We start from the raw sequence: 23939 nt of genomic DNA, 5'->3' as shown, positions 1-23939 counted from the left end.
GCAGGAGACTGACTTTCCTTGAAGTTTACGCCTCAGATACCGCCTTCATGCAAAGTGTGCGTGGCACATATGGAAGCTGAACAACTATCTACTCAATGATAACTTGGTCAGGGAAGAAATAAAGAAATTAAAGATGTTTTAGAATTCAGTGAAAATGAAGGCACAACAAACCCAAACTTATGGGACACAATGAAAGCAGTGCTAAGAGGGAAACTCATAGCTCTGAGTGCCTCCAAGACAAACAAACAAACAAAAAACTGGAGAGAGCATACACTAGCAACTTAACAGCTCATCTAGAACAAAAAGAAGTAAATACACCCAAGAGGAGTAGACGGCAGGAAATAATCAAAAGTCTCCGAACTAAAAAGAGCCCAGGGCCAGATGGTTTTAGTGCAGAGTTCTATCAGACCTTCAAAGAAGACCTAATAACAATATTCTTCAAACTATTCCACAAGATAGAAAACAGAAGGAACTACTCAATTCTTTCAATGAAGCCACAGTTACTCTGATACCTAAACCACAAAAAGACCCAACAAAGAAAGAACTACAGACCAATTTCCCTTATGAATATTGATGCAAAAATATTCCATAAAACTCGTGCAAACTGAATCCAAGAACACATCAAAATGATCATCCACCATGATCAAGTAGACTTCATCCTAGGGATGTGCGGATGGTTCAATATATGGAAATCCATCACGCAATCCACTATATAGACAAATTCAAAGAAAAAAAACCACACAATCATCTCATTAGATGCTGAAAACATCGTTGACAAAATACAACACCCCTTCATGATAAAAGTATTGGAGAGAACAGGAATTTAAGGTGCATACCTCAATATAATAAAACCAATATGCAGCAAACCAATAGCCAACATTAAATTAAATGGGGAGACACTCAAAGCAATTTCATTAAAATCAGGGACTAGACAAGGCTGCCCACTCTCTCCCTACCTATTGAATATAGTTCTCAAAGTTCTAGCCAGAGCAATTAGACAACAAAAAGAGATCAAAGGGATACATATTAGCAACGAGGAAGTCAAGGTATTACTATTTGTAGATGATATGATCGTATACATAAGTGACCCCAAAAATTCTACCAGAGAGCTCCTACAGATGATAAACAACTTCAGAAAAGTGGCTGGATATAAAATTAACTCAAACAAATCAGTGGCCTTCCTCTACTCAAAGGATAAACAGGCTGAGAAAGAAAATTAGGGAAACGACACCCTTCACAATAGTCACAAATAATATAAAATATCTTGGTGTAACTCTAACTAAGCAAGTGAAAGATCTGTATGACAAGAACTTCAAGTCCCTGAAGAAAGAAATCGAAGAAGGTCTCAGAAAATGGAAAGATCTCCCACGCTCACAGATTGGCAAGATTAATATAGTAAAAATGGCCATCTTGCCAAAAGCAATCTACAGATTAAAAGCAATCCCCATCAAAATTCTAACTCAATTCTTCACAGACTTAGAAAGAGCAATTCTTAAATTTATTTGAACTAACAAAAAGCCTAGGATAGCAAGAACTATTGTTAACAATAAAAATAATTCTGGGGGAATCATCATCCAGGATCTTAAGCTATACTACAGAGCAATAGTGATAAAAACTGCATGGTATTGGTACGGTTACAGGCAAGTAGATCAATGGGATAGAGTTGAAGACCCAGAAATGGACCCACACACCTATGGTCACTTAATCTTTGACAAAGAAGCTAAAACCATTCAGTGAAAAAATGACAGCATTTTCAACAAATGGTGCTGGCTCAGCTGGCGGTTAGCATATAGAAGAATGCAAATTGGTCCATACCTATCTCCTTACACAAAGCTCAAGTCCAAGTGGATCAAGGATCTCCACATAAAACCAGATACACTGAATCTAATAGAAGAGAAAGTGGGGAAGATCCTCGAATACTTGGGCACAGGAGGAAACTTCCTGAACAGAACACCAATGGCTTATGCTTTAAGAACAATTGACAAATGGGACCACATAAAATTGAAAAACTTCTATAAAGCAAGGGACACTATCAATAGGACAAAACAGCAACCCACAGATTGAGAAAAGATATTTACCAAACCTACATCCAATAGAAGGCTAATATCCAAAATATATTTAAAAAACTCAAGAAGGCAGATTCCAGAGAACCAAATAATCCTATTACAAAGTGGAGTACAGAGCTAAATAGAGAATTCTCAACCGAGGAATCTCGAATGGCTGAGAAATACTTAAAGAAATGTTCAACATCCTTAGTCATAAGGGAAATACAAATCAAAACAACCCTGAGATTCCACCCTTCACCAGTCAGAGTGGCTTAAGATAAAAAATGCAGGTGACAACAGATGTTGGCAAGGATGTGGAGAAAGAGGAACACTCCTCCATTGTTGGTGGGATTGCAAGCCGGTACAACCACTCTGAAAATCAGTCTGGTGGTTCCTCAGAAAATTGGACATAGTACTACCTGAGGACCCAGCTATACCACTCCTGGGCATATACCCAAAAGATGCTCCAACACATAACAAGGACACATGCTCCACTATGTTCATAGCAGCCTTATTTATAATATCCAGAAGCTGGAAACAACCTAGATGCTCCTCAACAGAGAAATTAATACAGAAAATGTGGTACATTTACACAATGGAATACTACTTGTTACATCCCCTCTTCACTTCAGTCATCCATCGGACTCCTGGCAGCCTCTGTTTGGGGGCTAACAACTGGGAGCTAAGACAGATGCTCTCTATTGACTGTTTGTATCTGAAGAAGCCACCCGACCACGCCCACTGCTTGAGTACGCCAGCCAGCTAGCCACCTGAAAATCTTCTGAACCTGGGGACTTTGGCACCTCAACTTTCTTTGTAGTGTAATCTAGAGACTTGTTTTCAGTTTCTCCAGTGACTATAAAAACCCTGGTTTATTCTCAGTAAAGTGGAGCCTTGATTGGGACGCAACTTGGCTTTGTGTTTTCTCTTTGCATTTCAAACCCTCTATTTCAGGTCCTTTATTCCCTCCTGACTGAGTAGAACCCCATTCTTGAAACTGCGGGCAGTTTCAACTATTCAGTCATTAAAAACGACGACTTCATAAAATTCGCAGGCAAATGGATGGGACTAGAAAATATCATCCTGAGTGAGGTAACCCAGACACAAAAGAAGATACAAGGTATGTACTCACTAATAAGTAGACTCAAAACCCAAAAGCTCACAGTGCCTGTGACACAATATACAGACCATATGGAGTGTAGAAGGAAGGAACACCAGGGAATGGATGCTTCAGTCCTGCATCGAGGGGGGACAGGACGATAGTGGGAGATGGAAGGAGAGGGGGGCAAGGGAGAGAAAAAGGAGGAGGAAATAAGGGTGGCAGTATCAGAATCTGGAGGAACAGTGAGGGAGGTACAGAGGATCAGGAAATTGAATAAAAATAGGTAGCAGAGAGGATGAGAAACTGGAAGTAGCCACTGGAGGGTCCCAGACACCAGAGAAACATGAGGCTCCCAGGACTCAGGACTGACTTTAGCCATAATGCACAGAGAAGGGGGAGATAGAACCTGTGGAGACCACCTCCAATAGATAGGTACAGCCCCCAGTGGAGGGATGGAGCTACCCATCTCAAAGATTTTCTAACCCAGAATTGTTCCTGCCCAAAGGAAGAACAGGGGCAAAAGAATGGAACAGAGACTGAAGGAAGAGTCAACCAGGGAACGGCCCCAGCTGGGCATACATCATGTCTGCAGACACCAAACCCAACACTGTTGCCATGGTCAAGAGCCACTTGCTGACAGGGATCAAGTGTGGCAGTTTCTGGGGAGGTCCGACCAGTAACTGACTAATGCAGAGGTGGATGCTTGGAGCCAACCATCAGGCTGAACTCAGGGAACCTGGAGAAAGAGCTGGCAGAAGGACTGGAGGAGTGGAGGAGGATTGCAACCCCATTGGAAAAACAACATAGGCTGGCCTGACCACCCAGTTCTCCCAGAGACTACGCCACCAACCAAGGAGTGTATCTAGAGGGATCCATGGCTCCAAATTACATATGTAGCAGAGGATGGCCTTGCCCAACAGCAACAAGAGGGGATGATGCCCTTGGTCCAGGGGAAGTTTGATGTCCCAGAGTAGGGGGATGTTGGAACAGTGGGACAGGAGAGGGGAAGGGCAGATGTGGGATGGGGGTTGGTAGAGGGGTAACCAGGAAGTGGGATATCATGGGATGGAGGGTTAGTGGAGGGGGTAGCTGGGAAGTGGGATATCATTTGAGATGTAAATGAATGGAATGATTAACAAAAGTTAAAAAGAAAATAGTAATTTACTTTCACCTACCAGACTCCCTGGCAGCGCTGACAGAAGACCCCCGAGCCTGCCGGCTCCTTGGCGAGATGTCTGAGCCACGATCCAGGCTGTGTGAGTAATCGATTTCAGTCTCAAAGAACTGTGCAATATGATCATTGGAAAACAGACCTTCATACACACGACCATTCTTGAAGGTCATTCTGCCCTGTAGGGAGGGAGGCACATGAGGCTGGAAGAGGCTTCGGGAGGGGAGATTGGGGCATTCTTCAGGAGGGTTATCAAGGGTTTGGAGCATTTTTTGCTTTGAAGATAATGTACTTAGGCCACAAAGAATCATTATCCATTGAGTCTCACATCATGCCTCTTCCTATTTTCCTCCCTTCCCCTCCTCCTCTTCCTCCTCCAACCTTTCCCCAAGTTGAATCACCTTTTGGTCACAGAATTCAAGTTTTTGTTTATTAAACCTTAATAAGCTTTGTGAATGGCCAACAGAGGGCCCATCCCACTAGGTGCAGCCCTGCTATATGTCAACCCTAGGATGGTAAAGTACTGATCCTGAGATTGACAAATGCCCCAGTTCAGCTCTGTGAATTGAGAGGCATTTGCAGAGAGCTTTGGCAAACGAGTCTCTTTTCCTCTCCTTAGCGGGGGTGTGTAACCTGAAGCCTGGAATCCCAGCCGCTGTCTTGTAATCACAGGAACGGAACGTGACAATCCAAGGGCAGAGCTGCTATGCGGGTAGATGGGATAGACATGCTGACATCACTGAGTTAATATCACAAGCCAGCCCCAAAGCCTACACTGCGACTGTATATGAACACACAGGCTGTACTGTAACTCGCAACTGGCACCCTCGCTTATTTGTATACACATATAACAGAGACATTAAATCGTTTCTACATAGCCAGGAAATAAGCCGGGCAGTGGTGGCACATGCCTTTAATCCCAGCACTTGGGAGGCAGAGGCAGGGGGGATGTATGAGTTCCAGGCCAGCCTGGTCTACAGAGTGAGTTCCAGGACAGCCAGGGCTACACAGAGAAACCCTGTCTTAAAGAAAAAAAAAAGAGCCAGGAAATATTATGTTGGAAGGAGCTTTAAATGCATGCCACCACCTTAACTAAAGTAGCTATCTTTGTGAAATGAGTAATAAATACTACTTACCAGATACAGGCTTTCCACCATATCCCAGTAGCTATACTCACCCTGCCCTGCTTTTTGTTGGAAACCCATTCTCCCTCATACATGGCTCCACTGGCGTAGTAAAACTTCCCTTGTCCATGACGGAAGCCATTTACAAATTCCCCTATGTATTCATTTCTCAAGGGATACTGAGAGTTGGGGATTCTCTTTAGGAACCATGTGTGCGTTCCAAAGCCATTCTGAAAAGAAAGGACCTCGTCAGCATAAACCCTCTTTTACCTGAACTCCAATTATGTCAGACACTGATCTGAAGGGGCAGAGTGCACGAACCTAGAAGCAGGTATTGAGGTCGGCTGTGTTTTGACCTCTGGCAAAGGATTTGAGCCCTTTAGGTTCTTCAAGTATAAACTGGAAATAGCACCTATCTTGTAGGCTTGGATGAAGAATGTGTGAGACCATTCCAGAAGACTAAGTCATAAAACATGGATTAAACAGTGTAGCTGGCACTAGAAGACTGTAACTTTGAGTTACTTTCTCTTCTGTTGCTGTGACCAAACCAGCTTAGGGAAGGAAGGGTGGGTTCACAGTTTTGGGTTATAGTCCATCACTTCGGGAAGCTACAGTGGCAGAAGCTTGAGAAGGCTGGCCACACTGTATCTATCCACAGTCAGAGGCAGAAAGCAAAGGGTGCATGCTCAGCCCGCTCCCTCCACTAAATATAGTGTAGGATCCCTTGCCCAGGGGAATGGCCCTTTCCACAGTTAAGATGGGTGTTCCCACATCAATTAAAATAATTAAAATAACATACCCCAGGCTTCCTACGGAAGCCTTCCTCACAGGTCATTCTAGATTCTGTGGGCTGATGGCTAACTCTAGCCATCTCAAGTTTCTTTAGGTCAGTTGTACTTACTTAGGTATCAGACCCACACTGATGGGCCATTAGTACCAACCCCACCTCAGGCTGTGATGCAGGTGACGTCAGGTGCCTACCTGGATCCCCTTCTCCCAATGGCCCGTGTACTCCTCGTTTGTTGTGAGCCACCTCATTTTGCCTTCCCCATGGCGCATGTTGTTCTCCCACTGGCCTTCGTATATGTTTCCTGATTTGTAGCTGGGACCAAAGAAATCAATGATGAACAGTTGGTTATCTTATGTGGACAACATCTGATTTGCCCTTAATGTCCTTAAACTCATCCCCTAAATGCCTCTCAGAAAATCTAGCCCAGGAAGAACCCAGTGCTAATGAGACTCATAGGTAGCACATAGATGACAAAAATATTCCTATTAGGGAGGAGAATAACCCCCTTTATTAAACTTCCTCATTAGTCAATAGATGGGTAAGAGTAAGATTTTACATCTTCTAGAAACAACTCCTGATATGTTATTACTTAAATATTTTGACACCAAATACTATGTATTGTTAGGTATGTATGTGGTGTGTGCACATGTGCATGTGGAGGCCCAAGGTCCACACTGGATGTATTTCCTCTGGTTTTTTTAAAGACAGGGTCTCTCATTGGACCTGAAACTCATCGATCTGGCAGGGCAGGCTGGCTTTAATAAGCTTTAAGGATCCTCCTATTTCTGTCCCCCTGTGCTGAGGTTACAGGTACATGCTGCTACACCAAGCTTTTTACATGGGTGCTGGGGGTTGAATTCAGCTCCCTGTGCTTTCCTGGAAGGGTCATACTGATGGATCCAATGGTTAAGAGCACTAGCCCAATGGTTAAGTTGCTCTTCCACAGGACCAGAGTTTGTTTCCTGGCATCCAGGTTGGGCAGTTAACAACCACCTGTAATTCTAGCTCAAGGGGGCTTGATCCCTTCTGCCTTCAAGTCCACCAGCACATATGTGCACAAACATATACATATAAAAATATACCCTAGTACATACACATACACACACACACACACACACACACACACACACGTTCTTGCTGGGTATGAAGGTACATGTGTATAATCCCAGCACTTGAGAGGAAGAGAAAAGAGATTCTTGAATTCAAGGTCAGTCTGGGCTAATAGCAAGACCTTGCACAAAAAAAGCAAAATGGGAGTTGGGCTGTAGCCTAGTGGTAGGGTGTTCACCGTGTGCCAGGCTCTTGGGTTTAATCTCTAGTACTGCCAAAGCTAAAACAGTAAGAACAAATGACTATCAGGTCAATCTAAAATCAAGCAAAAATACTGGTGTTCTTTAGAGAACATTCAGTGCTGTAATCTATGATAAACAATTCATCGTAGATTACAGAGGACAAAGGTAGGCAGTTTCTATTTAAAACAAAGTGAAACATACACTCAGACACTTAGCATTTTCTTCTGGATTTCCCATAGGATGTTTTCATTGCTATGGAGACGCTATCAGGAGTAACTGTAAACTCCACCATGCTTGGACAGAAGATGTATCCTCCATCATTTCTGCACCCTATCTCTAACCTGGATGAGGATCAGGTGAGCCTCTGAGAGCTTTTTCACCCACAACCCAAATGTGGAGGGAAGGGTTGCACCTACCATCTTATTCCCCAGCCCTTTTTGATGTTGTATACCCAGTCTCCCTCATACCAAGAGGTTCCCTCTTGATTGTAATAGATGGAGCCCTAAAACAAACAATAGTAAGAGAATGATGCAAATCTTCTTGGAAACATAAAGATCAGGCATGCAAATCTAAGAAACATAAACTATGCAGCAGTCAATGTTGTAGTTACTAAGACACATAACCCATGATACGTTGGTTTTACAGATAAAGAAAAGCAGGCTAGGGAAAGGCCTCAGTGGGTAAAGTGCTCCCTAGGCAAGCATTGAGTTTGGATCCCAGAATCCACATAAGAGAGCTGGACACAGCACACAGTGTAAGCATCTGCCATCCCCGCACTCCTAACTAGGAGATGGGAAATGGAGACAGGAGAACCTCTGGGAGCACAAGAGCCAGCTAGCATGCTATACACAGCAGAGATGCTCGGGACAAGGTAAAAGATGAGGACACGCACACCAGGTTGTCCTCTGTTTACCACATGCACACCATGAAAATCCACACACACAAAGGATAAAGCGTGTACAGCAATATCACAAAGCAGTCATTCCTTGTGTGAGTCAGACTTTTTTGTTTTTAGGGGAGACATACCTTACAGAAAAAAACTGAATAGAGAGATTATTTATTTTAGTTTGTGGCTTCAGAGTCTTCAGTTCATAACCCTCAGTTCTGTTATTTCTGGGCCAGTGTTGGGGTGCAACTTCAAGGCAGTGGGTGAGATGGCAGAGGCTGCTTACCCGTGGCAGACAGAAGTATGGAGGGGTGGGAAGGAACTAGGGACAAGCTACTTCCCAAATGACCAGCTCCCAGACCTACCTCCTCCAGTGAGGCCTCACCTGCTATCAGGGCCATCTAATCTGTTAGCACCGAGACTTGATGATATCCCTCAGTGTGTTGGGCCTTATTCACAGTATCCTGAGATGCAGAGGACCCATGGGTTGCAGATTGACCATGCCTGTTTTCCAGAAACTCTCAAATAGGACCATCAAGCTTGAGACCAACTTCCTCACGCATAAGTTAGGCATGGGGTTCACACTTATAATCCCCACACTTGGGCAGTGAGGAAGAACGATCACTCCAAGTTGGAGACAAACCTGGGCTGCAGAGTAAGTTCCTGGACAGCCTAAACTACAAGGTAAGAACTTGTCTCAAAACAAAGGTAAACTCATCAGTGTGAAGGTGTTTGACTCCTAGTCCTGTGACCTGAGACCCACCCGACAGAGAGAACCAGCTTCTACAAACTGTCTTCTGACCTCCATATGCACACCATGGAGTGTGTGTGTGTGTGTGTGTGTGTGTGTGTGTGTGTGTGTGTGTGTATGTGTATGCATGCACACTTACATATGTACACAAACACACATACACACATACAATTAAACATAATAAAAAGATAAAATAGCTCAAATGTCCATCAACAGACGAATGGATAAATTATGGTTTTTGTTTTTTTTTTTTTTTTTTTTTTTTTTTTTTTTTTTTTTTTTTTTTTTTTTCGAGACAGGGTTTCTCTGTGTAGCTCTGGCTGTCCTGGAACTCACTTTGTAGACCAGGCTGGCCTCGAACTCAGAAATCCACCTGCCTCTGCCTCCCAAGTGCTGGGATTAAAGGCGTGCGCCACCACCGCCCGGCAAATTATGGTATATACTTACAGTGAAACATTAGTCAGCCTTAAAAAGGGTGGCGTACCAACACATGCATACCTTAGATGAACCTCAAAAATATTATGCTTAGTAAAACAGCTAGGCACAGAAGTTCACATATTATATGATTCCATTTAAAAGGAAATGTCTGTTATAGTTTGGATATGAAATGTTCCTGACAAGGCTGTGCACTGAACACTTAGCTTCCAGATGCTGGTGCTGTTTTGGAAGGTTCAAGAAGCCTTAGGGGATTGGGACCTAGCGGGAGAGAGAAAGTCACTGAGGGATACATTCTTGGGAACTGCATCTTGTCCCAGTCCCACTCTCTTCTTCCTGTCCACCCTGAGGTAGCAGCCTCTCATGTTCCCACTTCTGTCCTAGTCTGCCCCATAGGAGGCCCAGAAATAGTATCGATGACCGTGGACTGAGTCCTCTGAAACTGAGCCAAAATCAGTCTTTACTAAGTTGTTCCTAGCAAGACATTGTTGGTAGTGCTGGTGGGTTTGTTTTGTTTTATTTTGTTTTGAGACAGGGTGTTGTTATATCCCTTGGCTGGCCTGGAACTCTCTCTATAGACCAGGCTGGCCTTGAACTCACAGAGATCCACTGGCCTCTGTTTCACAAATGCTGGGTTTTAAAGTGTTCACCAACATGCCTGGCAAAGGGTTTTGGCCACAGTGACAAAAAATCAGAATGACACACGTCTTAGAAGTAAATCCACATACACAGTGAGCAGACTGATCATTGCTAGGGATATGGGGTGGGATGGAGTAACTTCCTAGTGTATATTTGTTTTATTTTGTGGTGCTGAAAATGTTTTCGAGACTCGATAGTGATGATTGTTGTACAGTGTTGTGAATGCACAGTGTTGTTAATTTTATATCATGCATACATTCACATGGATGGGATTGTTCATGGGTACAGTCTTCACCTACCTTCCCGTGTCTCTTGCCGTGACACCAGTGGCCAATGTAGGACACAGGCTGTGTGCCACACTTGAACATACCAAATCCGTTCCTCATGCCATTGATCACTTCTCCTTCATACGTGCTGCTGTCTGGCCATGTGTACACGCCATGGTTCATGGGGATATTCTTCACAAATTCTCCCTAGGGCAAAGTGGCCAGGAGGATTATAGGGACTCCACACCCGAGGGCTGTTGGAGTGTCCTGCACACACTGACACTGCCCTTGCTTTTCTGTGGATGTGGGGGATGTGCCCATCATGTCCGCATCCCTGTGTTTCCTATCCCTTCACCTGGTTCTTCCACTGCACAGAAGTCCATGCAGAATAAAACACCAGAAAGGTTTCATTTACACCAAGCTTCAAGAAGCAAGCAAGTGACCTGGTAATGTGGTGGCTTGTTGGGAACCATGAGAGCCCTGAGATAAACATTCTGCCCCAGCTAATTGAGAACCCTGAGATTAACATCCTGCCTGACAATCACAAGGATGAGAACCCTGAGATTAACATCCTTCCTGACAATCACAAGGATCTGGCTTGGCCCTGAGAAAAGAACATTCACGGAAATCCACCCCCTCCCCACCTGTCACCCCAGAGCTCAACCCCAGAAGATTTTGTAACCTTCCATCTCCCTCCTTCCTCTTCCCCTCCCCTCCAAGATTTTTGCTTTAAATATGCTCAGCTCCACTAAGTAAACGGCTCTTGACAAGCAATGCTTCCTTGAGTCCTGTTGTCTCTCTCGCCCATTCTTTATTCACAGGTTGTGACTCTCCTCGTTCCCCCGAATAACTTGACCTGCAGGCCAGGTCAGTGGCTGCCAATCCTGACCTTAACTTTAGACTATCTGGGTCCACTGTGGAGAGGTCTGGATGATTAGCCAGTACTGATCACCCATAGAAAGCTTTCTGTCTCCCCATAGTTCATCAAAATACTCTGCAGATGTATTAGTCAACAGCCCACCTCACGGGCAACTTCTGAAGAATTCACTGTGTATTGGCCGAGGGCGCCCTCATTGTGAGCAGCTCACGATGATGTGAACCATGGCCCGAAGATGGTAGAGTGGGTTCTGTTGGTAATGATTGTAGTGGTACTGGGCAAGGAACCAGGGTTCCCCACATGCTAAGCTGGGTGCTCTGCCACAATTCCAAGACTCCAAATACACTGGATAATCACCAGTCAGCAGAGGACACAGCCACTGACTGGCCACTGGCCAGCTAGCATACTGGTGCTACCTGGCTCAACATGCCTGAGGATGCTTGGAGAGACAAAGTCCCACCTGTGAACTCTGTTAGGTGAGTTGATGGTGGAGGGCTCTGTGCTCGCAAAGGAGAATCCTCTCCCCACCCCCAAACTCCAGAGAATTTCCAGAGACAGTGAAACAGAAGGATCTGCCTGGCAAAATCACCATTCAGAGATCAGAAACCTTCTATGTTGGCAGCAGGTTGGAAGGTGGGGGTTGCATGGAAAGGGCGTTCTCTCAGGAAACTGGGCCCTAACACACTGTTGAGGAGGATCAACCCTCTCTCACCATCCCTGTACCTCTGCAGCTCGTGCCCGCTGCCCAGCTGCCATCGGAATCCATGTGCTGTATGCATTTGCCTTAAATGTCTCCTTACCATTTGTGAACACCATGGCGTTAGTAACTCTGCAGTGGAGATTTCTAGAACAGCACTTCAGACACTCACAGGCTTTGTGAGTGGGAGCTGAAATTGGCACAGTCTCAGAGGACAAATCTGTTCTCACAATCAGTTTAAAAATACCCACTTCCCTTCAGCCCAGCAACCAGATGATTTCTGTGAAACCCCCATAATGGAATGCATGCAGTCAGTAAAAAGAGTTAGCTAGCTCTGCAGGGACGGGTATGGCTTAATTAGTAAAAAATAAAGGAATAAAAGAGACTATGTAAACTGTGTTCATATAAAGCATGAGGGATTTAACATACGTCTGTGTGCAATGCATGCAGAGAGCATGTAGATTACCACCAAACTCCACCCATGTGTGATGCATACACACAGGACACCTCGAGAGCAACACATGAAGGCAGCTCCAGCGGTTCACAGGCACCTGACACAGTCACCGCATTACTACACTGAGCACATAAGTTGGCCTCTGCACCCTTCTGTTCTTTCCAGTTTTGGTTCTGTGCTAACTGACCTTTGCATTGTCATTTTTCTCTTTTAAATAGTGTCTTATTACATAGACTCAGGGTGTCCTGAGACTCACAACCCTCCTGCCTCTGCCTCCCAAGTGATATCAGCCCTGGCTATGCTAACTTACTTTTTTTTTTTTTTTGAGACAGTGTCTCAGCATACAGCCTTGGCTGTCCTAGAACTCGCTCTGTAGACCAGGCTGGCTTTGAACTCACAGAGATCTGCCTGCCTCTGTCTCCCGAGTGCTGGGATTAAAGGTGTGTGCCACCACACCTAACTTAACTTACTTTTATAAGAATAGTCTATCTAGGGGCTGGAGAGATGACTCAGTGGTTAAGAGTACTGATTGCTCTTCTGAAGGTCCTGAGTTCAAATCCCAGCAACCACATGGTGGCTCACAACCATCTGTAATGAGATCTGATGCCCTCTTCTTTCTTCCGGTGCATCTGAAGACAGCTATAGTGTACTTACATATTATAAATAAATATGGACAGTGGTGGCGCACGCCTTTAATTCCAGCACTTGGGAGGCAGAGGCAGGTAGATTTCTGAGTTCGTCAAGGCCAGCCTGGTCTACAGAGTGAATTCCAGAACAGCCAAAGCAACACAGAGAAACTGTCTTGAAAAAAAAGAAAAAAAGAAAAAAAGAAAAAAGAAAAAAAAATAAATACACTTTTTTTTTTTTAAAGAATACTCTATCTAGAGTGCTAGAAAGACCGTTCAACAGTTAGAGCATGAGTTTCCAGCACTCACACCAGCAGCTCCCAATTGTATGTGACTCCAGCTCCAGAGAATCCGATACCCTCCTCTAGCCTCTGAGACTGCCTGAAGTCAATGGACATAACACGTACACACATACACATGGACACATACACATGCACACACACACATACACATGGACACACACACATGGACACACACATGGACACACACAGAGACACACACACTTTAAAAAATAAAAATGAATTCTTTAAAAAATAGTGCAGGATGCCAAGCATTACATTCTACAATTAATAGATGACAGCTCTTACTCATGATAATGCTTTACCTCATATTTCAATCCGTCAGCCCAAATATAAGTCCCTTGTCCATGCATCAGTCCTTCTGAAAACATACCCTAGGAGAGAAATAACAGTGACCTCTCAGACGGGACCTGTAGATGGTGGGCATCGTAGACTGGAATCCTGCCCAGCCCTTTACCTGCAGGAATGTTTTGACTGGCTGGCGGCAGCTGTGTGGTGCCCACTCTGAGCCTGCACCACAAACACAGTGATCCATCCTGAGCCAAAAAGGATCCAAGGAGGAGTTTACAACTTCCCCCAAACCTAGATCTGATGACCACAGCCATAGTCTCCTAAGTAAGCCACTGGAAAAATCTCTGAACTACAGGTGAAAAGAATTCAAGTACTTTTGATTTTGCACTTCAATCTTTCAAGATTTGGAGCTGAAAAGAAATCTCAGTGGTAAATGCCTGACTAGCATGTACAAGGCCCTGAGTTTCATTTCCTTCATTGCAAAAACAAAAACAACCTAACCAACCAACCAACCAAACAAACAAGCAAACAAAAAAGGCTTTTATGTACTTTTTTTTTACAAGTTACTTACACTAGGTAGATCCGATTAAAACTTATCCAACTATCAGACACGTCACATTTGTGAGTTTCACACCTTGTTTTCTCTTACTGGAAATTGTCAGTGTGCATATGCACATATGTGTGCTGACAGATACACACATGTGTAGATATGTATGTGCATGTGTATAACTTCAGCTCAAAGGGATCCAATGTCCTCTTCTGGTCTCCATGGGCATATCCACACACATGAAACAGACATACACATAAGATTTTAAAAATCTTTAAAATTTATTCTATTATAATAAGCACATGTTTTTGGCAATCTAAACAAGTGAATGAATGGATGGATGAATATCTTAATTGTGGCCTACAAGTAGAGTTAAAATTGAAGCAACCTTTAAAAATCCAACAATTCTGGAATAGTTGCATCTAGCAATTTTTGAGCATTTCATAGTATCACAATTTGCTGTCAGGTAAGACAGAGAGTAATTGTTTCATGGGTGCCAAACTTCATTTTAGAATGATCAGAAAGTTCTGGGCTGTCAGGGGTGATGGCTGCACAATAACATGGGATATTTAAGACCACTGGACTTAAAAAAGTTAAAATAACAAATGTTGTGTATGCTTTATAACACACCAAAAATTTTAAAACTTACATTTTGTTGTGGGCCCCATGGTGATGAAAACCATATAGTAATACATAAAAAATTTATAAATGAAAACAATTCAAACTGCAATCTACCGTTATGTGATTAATATTTAAAATACTGATGTATCTATTTTAAAAAGTGAAAGAAACAGTGCTAGCTAAGAACACTTCTCACAAAATGACAGTGAACCTGAGATTTTGCCCTTTTAGGTTCGTTTGCTTTTATTTTTTTCAGTGGCAGGGATGGGTCCAGGGCTTTCCGAACCTTAAGCAAGTGCTCTACCACACCCTTGACCCTGAGACTCTGCTCATCGCACTTGGCCTGAGTTTCATCTCTGGTGCTAGGCTGAAGCACTCTGACCAAAAGCAGTGATTTGGCTTGCACTTCCTTCCAGCTCACAGTCCGTCACTGAGGGATGTCGGGACAGTAACTCAAGCAGGCACTTGAGGCAGAAACCATGAAGGAGTGCTGCTGGCTGTCTTCTCCCTAGCTTTCTTAATCAGCACTGGACCACCTGCCTAGGGAATAGCACCAACTACAGTGGACTGGACCTCCTATAGCAACAGTCAACACAATCCCCCACCTACATGCCTATAGGCCCAACTGATCTGAGTGATCCTCCCAACTGAGACTCCCTTCTTAGGTGACTCTAGGCTGTGTCAAGGTGACAGTTCAAACTAACTAGTGCAGCCTCCGTGTTTTGTTTTTTCCACAGCCTCTGTTAAACCAATAGATAGAATCAAACAGAAAATATTTAGGGCAAAGAAGTTAGATTGTTACTGACATTTACTATGTAGCCTGGATTGAAACAGTTACATGTGCACTAGACATGCAGTTTTTTAAAAAGACCATCTCTCCCTAAAACATCCAGTCTAATGACTATTTGTATAGTGTTTGCATTGTGTTTACATGTCATTTGCATATTCTTTGCTTTCTATTCAGCATTGTAAGTCATGTAGATATGACAATGAGTATGCAGGGCAGTGGGGTGCAGATTGGTGGTAGAGCACTTGGATAACATACTCAAGACCCTGGATTCAGTCCTTAGCACCACAAGGAAACAAACAGCAACAAAGTATATGGGAAGATACCCATAGGTTCTGTTTCTTTTAGGAGTGTTTGTGTGTGTGTGTGTGTGTGTGTGTGTGTGTGTGTGTGTGTGTGTGTGTAATGAGAGTGCAGCCCTCATGTCCCCTGGATCTGGAGCTGAAGGCACTTGTGAGCTGCCATTCTGGTGCTCTGAACCAAGCACTGGTCCTCTTCTACAAGAGCAGCAAACATTTCTAACAGGTGAGCTATCTCTCTAGTCCCAGTGATATGTGTAGGTTCTTTGCAAACCCAGCAGCATTTTGTATGGGGGACTTAAGCATCCAAGTTTGGTACCTAGCGTATGGATGATTGTTTTTACTTAGTGACAAATCTATGGCTTGACAATAGTTAAAAATCAGGAAAAGAAAGGTAAAATCTAAAAGAAGTACTTCAGTTATACTAAGTTACACTTCACCTTAAGTAGGTAGTTGGGGTTCTGGATAAAATCAGTGTGCAGTACTTCTAATGGTTTTAGAAGAATCTGTGGAATTTGCTCAAGCCTTGCAAACCTAAGACTTTCAGCCCATTCCTTTCTCCCAGCCCTGTTGGCTCTGGTAACTATGACTTACATGGTAGGTGTTTCCGCCTTGAAAGACAGCAAAGCCTTCTCCCTCATACAGTCCACGGACTTTCTCCCCTTCATAGCTACAAAGAAATAATATTCAGATTCGTGAAGGGTGTGGGTGTTAAAGTATACAGATTCCCAGGGGCATACACCTCTTAGTGTGATCTGTGGGGTTTGGTAGGTACAGAATTTCTGTCTGGGAAGAAGGACAGGACAAATTCTGGAAATAGAACTTAATGATAGCTGTAAGACACTAGGAATGTATTTAACACCCCAAACTATACATTTTATTTTATTTCAGTTGTGTGTGTGTGTGTGTGTGTGTGTGTGTGTGTGTACACATACAAGTGATCTGGAATCATCCTTGACTGATCTTCCACCTCACCCATTGAGGCAGAGTCTGTTAATCAAACTTAGTGCTGGCCAGTTTGCTTTGGCCATTCTATCTCAACCCTCCAAAGCTGGACTTACACACCCGTGGACCACCATGCTCACCTGGTATTTATCTAAGTTTCTGGGAATCTGAATCTTGGTCCTTATGTTTGTCTGGCTAGCAATTTAATCACTAAACCATTTCACCAGTCCTTGAATTACACATTTTAAGTAGTCAAAACAGCAAATTTTACCATGTTTTACCATGTTAAAAATATTCTTGATGGGCAGCAGTGATAGCTCAGTGGTTAAGAGCACTTGCTGCTCTTCCAGAGAGCCTGGATTTGATTCTTACAATCCACATGGTGGCTCACAATCACCTATAACTTCAGTTCTAGGGGATCTGATGTCCTCTTCTGGCTTCTATAGGCACCAGACACACATGTGGTACACAGACATACATGGAGGCAAACATGTATAAAAATAAATACATCTTTTTTTAAAGTTCTTGAAATTTTTGTTTTTTTGTTTGTTTCATTGTTTTTTTAGGGGGCTGGAAAAATGGCTCAGTGTACCTGCTGTACAAACATTAGGACCTGATTTCAGATCCCCAGTATCCACTTAAAGTCAGGTGCAGTAGCAGACATCAGTCAGTGTGGGGACCAGAATTCAGAGCCCAATACCCACCTTAAAAAAATGAATAGCTTAGTGGTGGTGGCACACACCTTTAATATCAACACTTGGGAGGCAGAGTTTGAGACCAGTCTGGTCTACAGAGTGAGTTCTAAGACAGCCAGGGCTACACAGAGAAACCCTGTTTAGAGGCGGGGGTGGGGGTGGAGGACTGAATATAGAAAGGAAAAGCTAGTCAGTGTGGTACAAATTTGTGATTCCAGCATTTCAGTGCTGGGGAGACAAGAGACAAGAGGATCCTTAGAGCTTGCGGGATAGCCCATCTAACCAAATCAGTGAGTTCCACACCCACACACAAAAGTGTTTTTGGAAACAGGGAATTGCAGGACCATAAAACTGCAGTGGTGTCGCTCGCCTTTAATCCCAGTGCTAAGGAGGCAGAAGCAGGGGGATCTCTGAGTTTGAGGCTAGCCTGGTCTACAGCGAGTTCCAGGAGAGCCAGGGCTACACGAGAAATCCTGTCTGGAAAGACAAAACCAAACCAAAACAAAATGAAACAAAACACCCCCCCCAAACCAAACCACTCCCCCCAAAGCTGCATGAGGATTTACATGGTCCCACCTAAACACACTTTCACAGACCATCAACACCCCAGGAAAGTTACCTTTCCACTATGAGTTTGGTCAGGATGGGCTCTTCATACTGAGTCTCATCTTCACTCTGATCTATTTGTATCGAGTCTCTTTTGGGGGCTTGCTTGAGTGGTATTTCCAGGACTGGGACGACAGCACTGGGGACCACTTCCTGCTTACTGGCATTGCTGTCTGGTTTAGAGGCTTCTGGGTTATCAGAAATTGAGGATGGAGAGCGGGCTGACTTATCTCCCTTCTTGTCCGCTTTTTTCTTTTCTTTCACCATGGTCTTTGGAAGACGTATGAGTTTTCTTTAGATGCAGAATTAGCCAATGATTCCTTTGGTAGACTGCAGTTTTGTTTCAAAGCAAGGGTGGGTTTTACCTGAAAAATAAAAATTTGCCTCTACAGACTTGGTTGTTTCGATTGTAAAAACAATTGGCCTTAGGACAATAGAACATTATCATTCTACTGAAGCCTGAATAATGGCAAGGATGACAGTTTATGTAAATAATTAAATTTCAATATTGCACAGATTGTTTTAAAATATTTAATATCAGAACCATTGTGAAACATTATTTCATTTATAATTTTATTATATTGATTTATCTATTAATTTTGTGCATATGAGTACATGCTGGGATATGTATGTACCCTGGTACATGTGTGGAGATTAAACAGCAGCTTTCCTCAGATGCCTCCCTCCTTTCATAAATCTGTATCCTGGGGATCAAATTCAGGCTGTATGACTTGGCCACAATTACCTTTACCCATTGAGCCATTTTGCTAGCCAATGTAATTTTATGTGTTTTCCAAGCAGTGTTACAATCAGGAATGGTCATCCTTCATGGGGGAAGTGCTTGCCTCCAAAGCTTGAAGACCTGAGTTCAGGTTCCCATAACTCATGTAGAAAGTTGATGCATCTGTAACCCCAGCAGTGAGGAGGTGGGAACAGGATTCCTACAGCTCATGCATAGTTTAGTTCCATTGATGAGTGCCAGGTTCAGTGACAGGGGTGGGAGATATGACTCTTCTGGCAAAGACGCTTGCCATAAGCTTGACAACACCCTGGGTTCAATCTGTTGAACCTGCGTGGTGGATGGAGAGAACGGACTCTTCTTGCAAGTTGTCCTCTGAGCTCTACAAGTGAACCATGACAGTTGCACACCCACACACAATTCGAACACACAATAATAATAAATGATAACATTAATGATTATTATTATTTTAAAATAAGATACAAATTAAAAAAGCATCAAGTCCATAAAACCATAAAGGCTCCTGTATCATGTTAGCAGTGTTCTGTCTTTAAGCAAACGGCTTCTGGCCTCAGACATTGACGAGAGAGAAATAGTGGTACCTTGTGTGAAGATACGATTGTGATGATCCTGAAAGTATACAGTTCAGGAAAATGGAAACACAGAGTGGCTGTCATTTCAGGTCTTTCAGTTTGAAATCATTGGCTGTCTAAATTCCAGAGCCCTACAGTGACTTCTTGTATGTGTGTTTTCCATGTGTTTATGCATGAGGGTGTGTGCATGTGGAAGCTGGAGTTCCGAATTAGGTATCTTCCTTTATCTTGCTCTTAGTTTTTGAGGCAAGGATTCTCCCTGACCTTTGATGTCACTGATTAGGCAAAACTAGCTAGCCAGAGAGCCCTAGGCATCCTCCTGTGTCTACTTCTCAAGCATGGATAACCATGTCATGGTATCTGCATTAAAAAATATTCTTGAACATTTTATTATTTTTATGTTTGTGGGTGTTTTGTTTGCACATGTGTCTGTACAACACATGACATACACGCAGTGCCCCTGGAGGCCAGAAGAGGATCCCTGTGGAGTTACAGATAGTTGTGGGTTGCCATCTGGATGCTGGGAATTAAACTCAGCTCCTTTGGAAGAACAGCTAAATGCTCTTAATGGCTGAGTCATCCAGCCCCAGTTTCTACACATTTGCATGGCACTCAAGATTAAACTCAGGTCCTCATGCTTACAGATGTCTCCAGAGCCCAAGTTCTTAAACTGTGGCTCAAGATCTCATATAGGATTACATATACATATTTGTGACTGTACAACCAAGAATTAATTCAAAATCAAGCACATAATGAATCCAACACATTTCTGGCAAGAACCCTCCTGGTTTGTATGAGCCAACTTCACTGTCTTAGTTCTTGGCTTTTTAAATTTGATTTTTTTAAAGTGATGTGTATATGTGTATGTCTGTTTGAGGGTATGTGCTTGTGAATGCAGATGCCCTCAGAGGTCCCAGAAGAGGGGTAGGGATCCTGTGAGTCTGAAGTATTAGTGACTGTGAGCCACTTGACATGGGTGTTAGGAACTGAACTCTGGTCCTCTGGAAGAGCAATACCTTAATCACTGAACCTTTGTTCCAACTCCATCTTTGTTCTTCACACATGACATGTATACTTTGTACCATGTATGCCACCATGCCATGCGATGCCTGAAAAATCTTGGATCAGATTTAAGACTATTACATTGTATGAACCGCAGGGCTTTTACTGTCAGTAAATAGAAATACATTTTAATCACAGAAAACAAATGCAATCTTTTCCTACTTTCATTCCTGTGTGTATATTTCTGTATAGATGGCTTTAGAATGTTTGATTTAAACTTTTGTTTTTTCAAGACAGGGTTTCTCTGTGTAGCCCTGGCTGTTCTAGACCTTGCTCTGTAGAGCAGGCTGGCGTCAAACTCAGAAATCTGCCTACCTCTCTGCCTTTCTAGTGCTGGGATTAAAGGTATATGCTACTATTGTATACTTTAAATTTTTAAAATTAATGTGTGTGTGTGTGTCATCATGATCAAATAATAGGCACTCCTAGCTGTTGAGCCATCTCTAAAGCCCCACGAATTAATTTTACATAAATATAAACCAGCAGGCTAGCAAAATGACTTAGGTTAGGACATGTCCCCTCATGCCTAATGACCTGAGTTCAATTCCTGGAATCCACATGGTGAAGGAAGAGAACCAATTCCTGCAAGCTGTCCTCTGACCTCCATATGTCCAGGTGGCACACTAGCTACTTCCCCACCCCATTAAATAAATAAAATTTTAAAAAAATTGAAGCTTTGGAGCCCAGTTGCTCTTGCAGAGGGTCTGAGTTCAGGTCCCAGCATTTATGTTTGGTGGCCCACAGACTCTTGCAACTTCAGTTCTAGGGGATCCAACATCCTTTTCTGGCCTCTGTGGGTACCTGCAAATGGGTATATTTATATACCCATACATAAATAAAAGTGAAAAATAAACCTTAAAAAGTAAATAACCACATAATTTCCTTAGTATGCAAAATTGCTTTATTTAGTAAATGGTAATTTTATATGTATCCCAAAATTATTTAAAAGTATATTTTATTACTTACGAATCAGTAAATATTGTTGTGTATATCTATTTATATACTAAAGCCAGGGTTATGCAAAAATTTCATGGGAAAAGGGGCCAAGTGGGAAATTCAAGAGTAGTCCTGTTGCAGAGATTCATGAAGCAGCAGCTCTAACCACTACTGGGGCTGGAAGAGACAGGATGAGTTGCAGAGTTGAGGGCAGAGTGCCAAAGCCAGGGTTTTTCATGTCCCTTGGAAACTGATCTCTTTCATGGTATCCTACTACATCAGGCTAGCAAGACTTAAAGAAATCCTGGGGTGCAAAGAAATCTGGTCTGCATTCGTGCACCCTGGGGGTGGATAGAGTGACACTCCATGCCTGCTTCCGCTAGGCATGCTCCATCCCACTGCAGTTTCTCTCTTTCTCCAGCCCCCCCCCCCCCCCCCCCCCCCCATTCCAAAGCCAGCCCAAGCTGCTCTCAACTCTCAACTTGAACAGTAGTCATTTACACTAGGTTTTCTGGTCCTCTATTAGTGAAATTCAAACTACAGATAAATTGTTTCTTACAATGATGACCCCACCCCCACCCCATTCTTAAAGAAGTTGAGGTCTTATTGCACCTAAGGGCAAACTGGCCTTTTCTCTGGACATGGTTCCCCTCATCAATCTAGCACGTGTTCAAATCTTGGGAGGCTAAGAAGGGAAATAGCTCAGGTCTTTACATTGTTGCTACGCACACAGGACTACTTTAGGGTGCTCACCTACTTGCTCTGGCCAGGCCTGCAGATCCCAAAGTGGCATTAAGGAAGACTTTGTGTCCTGGGAGCTAGGTGGTCTCTAAGCAACTGTCACAAGCCCCGCCTCCTGTACTCTTAAAGGGGCCTCAGTACCAATACAAAGCTGTATAGCATCTAGGAAGGGAGGAATTGGCTGGGAGCTGGAGCTGGATGTACTTGGCCTGTGACCTCACCATAAAATAGAATAACGTAGGCTTTTGTTTTCCACTATTGCCTCTAACCAAACAATGGCTTAAAGCCACACAGTCGTATCAGTGGTTAAGTTGCAGGCCTGGCTTACTTGGAAGGTTCAGGGAGTCAGTATACTTGTCCTCTACTTTGAAGAACTAATGTGACAGACAGTGCCCATCAGATTGCACAGGACAATCTCCCCATTATTAGGCTCCTTAATCCCATCTCAAGAGTCCCCTTTTTCACATATAAGGTGACTAGAAGCAGACTTTTGTGAGGGGGCATTACTGTATCTCCTATGACCCTAAACTTGCAGTGTTCCTGTGAATTTTATGAGACCCTGTGGATGGACCTGTACTAGCCGTTTGTGTTTTGAAACAGAATTTTGGTATGTAACTCTCACTGGCATGGAACAGCTCAGGATGGCCTCAGACTCACAGAGACCAGCCTGCCTCTGCTGTGCTGGAATTTGCAGGTCTGTCTCACTCTACCCAGCAGCAGCATGGACTTTGACATAAGGAATCCAAGTAGCTAAGCCTTTATACCACCTTGGCACACATGAACCATGGCAGATCTCTTTTCCATGAGGACCACAGCACAGAGGGAGCTGGAAGGGCAAATGCCCATACCAGTCATCACTCTTCCTGACTACTGCCTGACTCTACAGGAGGCATTCTTGTTTCTATTTTTCTGCACAGTCCAAATGGACAAGACTCCACGGAAACAGAATAAAAAAACCCCATAGGAAATCAAGTTACAGCACTGAGCTACAGCACACTCAAGTTTTCCTCTTCCACTCCCTGCCTCGGCCCCAGCTCTTGCCTGGAATGGCACCTTGCACTCTAGCTGCACTGAGGAACATTAAAAAAACAGTGACCCCAAGCTAGGTGTGGCGGTGTATGACTTTAATCCCAGAACTCAGGAGGCAGAGGCAGAAGAATCTGAGCTCAAGCTAGGGTGCTCTATATAGCAAGCTCCAGATCAGCAGGGCTGAGACCCTGCCTCATCCCTTCCTACCCCCACCCCCTCCAAAGTGACCCCAATCCTATTCAGTAATTTCTTTCCAACCAGGTAAAGAAATCCTTTGTTTTTAAATTTAAACGTGTCAGGACTGAGAGCTAATTATGAAAGACCATACTTTTTAATGTGGCTGTATGAGGGACACACCCGTGATCCCAGCACTTGGGCAGTGGAGGCAAGTTTAGTTCTAGGCCAACCCTGGCAGGTTCAAGAGAAGCCTGAGTTACATGAATGCTGTCTCAGACACAGGGGTGGGCGTGGGTGAGAGAACAAGAAAGCAAACAAATAGAATTCAATTGTCATTAAGAGCTCAAAGTCACTTGGGAGGCAGAGGCAGGCAGATTTCTGAGTTCAAGGCCAGCCTGGTCTACAGAGTGAGTTCCA

At 43.6% G+C, this 23939-nt stretch overlaps 1 protein-coding gene across 4 annotated transcripts in view; it reads right to left on the bottom strand.

Annotated features, from left to right (window-relative positions):
- LOC116068726 (radial spoke head 10 homolog B) overlaps positions 1 to 22407 on the bottom strand; it is a 47233-nt gene extending 24826 nt beyond the window's left edge. The window contains exons 1-10 of one of the 4 annotated variants that reach the window (XM_031338658.1): positions 22329 to 22404; positions 19091 to 19314; positions 18259 to 18610; positions 16594 to 16669; positions 13760 to 13828; positions 10535 to 10708; positions 7941 to 8026; positions 6424 to 6544; positions 5496 to 5672; positions 4323 to 4497 (exon numbers count right to left, since the gene is read on the bottom strand). In XM_031338658.1, the coding sequence (XP_031194518.1) occupies positions 4323 to 4497; positions 5496 to 5672; positions 6424 to 6544; positions 7941 to 8026; positions 10535 to 10708; positions 13760 to 13828; positions 16594 to 16669; positions 18259 to 18512 (1132 nt within the window). In that variant the 5' untranslated portion in view covers positions 18513 to 18610; positions 19091 to 19314; positions 22329 to 22404. Of the gene's footprint in view, positions 1 to 4322; positions 4498 to 5495; positions 5673 to 6423; positions 6545 to 7940; positions 8027 to 10534; positions 10709 to 13759; positions 13829 to 16593; positions 16670 to 18258; positions 18611 to 19090; positions 19315 to 22328 lie in introns of all 4 variants that reach the window. The other 3 variants (XM_031338660.1, XM_031338657.1, XM_031338659.1) reach the window with 3 other exon arrangements.
- Between the last annotated feature and the right edge of the window lie 1532 nt (positions 22408 to 23939).

This window comes from Mastomys coucha, unplaced genomic scaffold, assembly GCF_008632895.1.
Source record: "Mastomys coucha isolate ucsf_1 unplaced genomic scaffold, UCSF_Mcou_1 pScaffold22, whole genome shotgun sequence".
Taxonomy (NCBI): domain Eukaryota; kingdom Metazoa; phylum Chordata; class Mammalia; order Rodentia; family Muridae; genus Mastomys; species Mastomys coucha.
Note: the sequence above shows the minus strand (reverse complement) of the source record. Positions and strands in the feature narration are given on the sequence as shown.